At 33.0% G+C, this 3,829-nt stretch overlaps 1 protein-coding gene across 1 annotated transcript; it reads left to right on the forward strand.

Moving 5' to 3' along the window:
- The first annotated feature begins 331 nt into the window (after positions 1 to 331).
- LOC149678745 (uncharacterized) lies at positions 332 to 2,500 on the forward strand. Its single transcript, XM_089836689.1, has 5 exons — positions 332 to 490; positions 776 to 923; positions 996 to 1,137; positions 1,914 to 2,284; positions 2,355 to 2,500. Exons 1-5 carry the CDS (start codon positions 418 to 420, stop codon positions 2,467 to 2,469), a joined length of 849 nt encoding a protein of 282 aa, XP_089692815.1. The 5' UTR covers positions 332 to 417; the 3' UTR covers positions 2,470 to 2,500.
- Positions 2,501 to 3,829: the final 1,329 nt, after the last annotated feature.

A 3,829-nucleotide genomic window follows, 5' to 3' on the forward strand; every position in this document is an offset into this window, starting at 1 on the left:
AATTTAGCGGGAAATTGAACTAATCTCAGTAATCTGGGCACGAAAGTCTCGCTAGGTGTAGAAAAAGGCGAAATAGGAGGCAATGATACATGTTCATCCCATAGTAATAATACACTTAAGGCCAAAGGCTGGATGTGAGAAACGCTAGGAGACGTTATTTATCTATCTCCTTCCGTAACCTTGTACTGATATTAGTGAATCAGTACAGTGTACTGAGTACACCCGCATTGGTTTTAGTTTTTACCGCCATTTTGGAGGCGCTCAGAGCGTACGATAATATTCGTTGAAAACCGATAATTTTTTGTCTTTTTTACGATAATTTGGTAATTTTTATCTGGCAACGCTGCTGCAGCGTGTGCCGACGTACCGTGTCCGTGTTCTGTACGTTTGGCTGTGTTATGTTTATCGCCTGTGAAAATGGTTTTTGACTTAGATAGTCAGTATTTAAAGTATAAAAATTTAAATTTAAATGAAATCAGCAGCTCTTCAGGTAATTCTGACAAAGTTTTTCATGATTTTAATGTCACGTTTTCAAAAGTTATTCACATTTTTTCAAATTTTAACCAAGGCTTAGTTTATTGATATGATAGAATGAGTGTTTTAAAGGGGCGCTTAGTTCAACTGCGGGGGGGGGGAGTGGAGAGAGAGAGAGAGTGTGTGTCCCTTTATGTATAATATTTCATGCTTTGTCCACTTACATGCAATATTTAGATGCTAAGAATGCTTAATTAAATTTTTTTCACATGCCTATTTTTGTTTTTATATATAATCATAGATGAGGAGAATAATTCTGAACATGAGGAAGAACTTGGGGACTCCCTACCTATGTTTGTTATCGACAAAAAACCAGCGTCGGAAGATAATACTACAGACCCAAAACTGTTACAAGTAACGGAGCCTGAAATAAAAACAAAGAAGAAAAAGTATTCCTTAACTTTGTAACTTCAATTCCTATCTTAGTACTATAATGTTTATAGAAGAGATCAATCTTTTAGAAAACCTAAAAAGAATGAACTGTCATCTGAATTGAAACTTCAAAGCAGTGAAAAATCATATATCACAGTAGAACCTGAAAAAGATCCGCAATTAGTAAAACAAAACTTGAAGCAGCTAACAATTGGCGGCAAAGAAGATGAAGTATATTAATTTTTAATAAATTTTGCATTAACTTATTGTATAATCTAATTATTATTTTTTGCATTAACTAATTAATCTAATTAGTATTTTTTGCATTAACTAATTAATCTAATTAGTATTTTTTGCATTAACTTATTGTATAATCTAATTAGTATTTTTCGCATTAACTTATTGTATAATCTAATTAGTATTTTTTGCATTAACTTATTGTATAATCTAATTAGTATTTTTTGCATTAACTTATTGTATAATCTAATTAGTATTTTTTGCATTAACTTATTGTATAATCTAATTAGTATTTTTTGCATTAATTTATTGTATAATCTAATTAGTATTTTTTGCATTAACTTATTGTATAATCTAATTAGTATTTTTTGCATTAACTAATTAATCTAATTAGTATTTTTGCATTAACTTACTGTATAATCTAATTAGTAATTTTTGCATTAACTTATAGTATAATCTAATTAGTAATTTTTGCATTAACTTATAGTATAATCTAATTAGTATTTTTGCATTAACTTATTGTATAATCTAATTAGTATTTTTTGCATTAATTTATTGTATAATCTAATTAGTATTTTTGCATTAACTTATTGTATAATCTAATTAATTAGTATTTTTGCATTAACTTATAGTATAATCTAATTAGTATTTTTTGCATTAACTTATTGTATAATCTAATTAGTATTTTTTGCATTAACTTATTAATCTAATTAGTATTTTTTGCATTAACTTATTGTATAATCTAACTAGTATTTTTTGCATTCCTTTAGCTACTAAAGAAAAGCGTGTTTAAACCGGGATTTGAAAAACTTGACGCCATTCCTCCGTACGAGGAAACAAAAGGACAACAGAAGAGAAACTGGAAAAAAGAAAAGGATAGAACGAAAGGCCCCAATTGGTTTAATTTGCCAGCGACTGAAATGACGGAAGAAAGAAAAAATGACTTAACCATTCTACAGATGCGTCAATCGCTGGACACTAAACGTTTCTACAAAAAGAATGATAGAACGACTTTACCAAAATATTTTCAAGTTGGAACGATTATAGAATCTCCGGCAGATTTCTATCACTCTAGAGTTCCCAAGAAACAAAGGAAGAGAACTATAGTAGAAGAACTCTTGGCTGATGCTGAATTCCAAACGTATGAAGTTGTTTTCAATGGGCTTAGTTTTTTAATCTTATTTTTAAATTAATGTCAATTTTAATTTTAGTAAGAGTAAGAAAAAGTACAAGGAAGCTGTGAAAAGCAAACCAATTCCATTTAGAGAAAGAAGAGAGAAAATGAAAAGAAAAAGGAAAGCCCAGAAAAACAAAACTAAAACCTAAAATTATGAAATAAAGTTTTAATTAAGTTTGCCTTTTGTCATTTCAATGTTTTAAAAGACAACAAGTGTGAATTTATTCCCATAATTCTTTCGAAAGAAAACTAAATGAGGGACAGTGTCACAGTATGGGCCAAATTTAAATTTAAAAAAAACATCCATTTAGTGTGATATCCTGCAGTAGTTTGTCCCCTGTCTGAGTACTAGGACTTGGACTCCCGTTTAGCAGCGCATGATCTAGTAGGCTATGTCAGTACACACCGCAGGCAAAGACTCATATAGCTTTATTTGGCATGCGTGATAACGCATTACATTCCACAGTCCGTGGCTGCGTTGTCATTTGTCATTGCAGGGCAATGCAGGCGCTCTTACAAAGGCTAAGATAACTCGAGTACTGGTATCGCAACGTGCTTTCCGAGAAATTTGCGGGTACTCGCGAGTCCTCGTAAGGGTAGTAACACTACTCGATTAGTCCATTTTTTCCCCTTTGCAAGTCTTCTTTTTTTCTCTTTGAACTAGTCTTCTATAGTTGGGCAAGTCTTCTTTTTTTCTCTTTGAACTAGTCTTCTATAGTTGGGCAAGTCCATTTCGTCTCGTTTTCAATGGCAGTGTTTATAGAACCTAGTAAACTTCATTTAAATATCCTCGTTTTGGTGCATATAAATACTCGATCTAAGGATGCGAGATCTGTGTTTACTTAAAAGGGCTAAAACGGACTGTAGGCCTAGTAGGGAGAGAAGATTCTTGAAATTCGTTGTCAAGGTGTGATGTACAATTCCAGTTTATGGTAACTACAAGAGGAAAGTTTTATAGCGACTTCTGGTGGCCTCGAGTGATATTAAACGAGTTTTATTCATAAGGGTATTTCCTTAATCTTCACTTCATGTCACAAGATGAAGTTACGGGTGTGATTGTGGAATAGTCTGATGCACCATGAGTGAAGAATTGGGGGAATGAGACATTTGTAAAAGTCAGTGGCTTAATTTTACAGTATAGTAGTACAGGGCAACATACCACTTTGTTACATTTGCGCAGGTGCAAAACACCTACGAACGATACATTCTAGAGAGGCACAAGGTGTAACTATTAACGTTTGATTTCCCACTTTGCTTGTCCAATTGCATTGAAGCTAAGTAATTAGTGCCTAAAATGTTACGATGAACTCCTTTTTTCCCAGCTACAAGACACATAAGCGCAATTTTCTTGTTACATTTATAGCAAGTGTCGGCTGTGGTTTAGTTTAAACTAATGCCACTAGATGATCCCAGAGTCGAGGGGTGGAGCTAACTCGCCGCCCTCATGGACTAGTTCCGATTGGTGACTGCCATTGGCAAGATAAAATTGTTGTGTAGGAGATTGGCCAT

Source organism: Phalangium opilio, unplaced genomic scaffold (assembly GCF_054372755.1).
Source record: "Phalangium opilio isolate 3A_F unplaced genomic scaffold, DU_Popi_V2 ptg000042l_1, whole genome shotgun sequence".
Lineage (NCBI taxonomy): Eukaryota > Metazoa > Arthropoda > Arachnida > Opiliones > Phalangiidae > Phalangium > Phalangium opilio.

Coding starts and splice junctions, on each gene's coding strand:
- LOC149678745 (XM_089836689.1), top strand. CDS start 418: ATGGTTTTTGACTTAGATAGTCAGTATTTAAAGTATAAAAATTTAAAT. Junction 924..995: donor ATAAAAACAAAGAAGAAAAA/GTATTCCTTAAC, acceptor TCAATCTTTTAG/AAAACCTAAAAAGAATGAAC. Junction 1,138..1,913: donor TTGGCGGCAAAGAAGATGAA/GTATATTAATTT, acceptor GCATTCCTTTAG/CTACTAAAGAAAAGCGTGTT.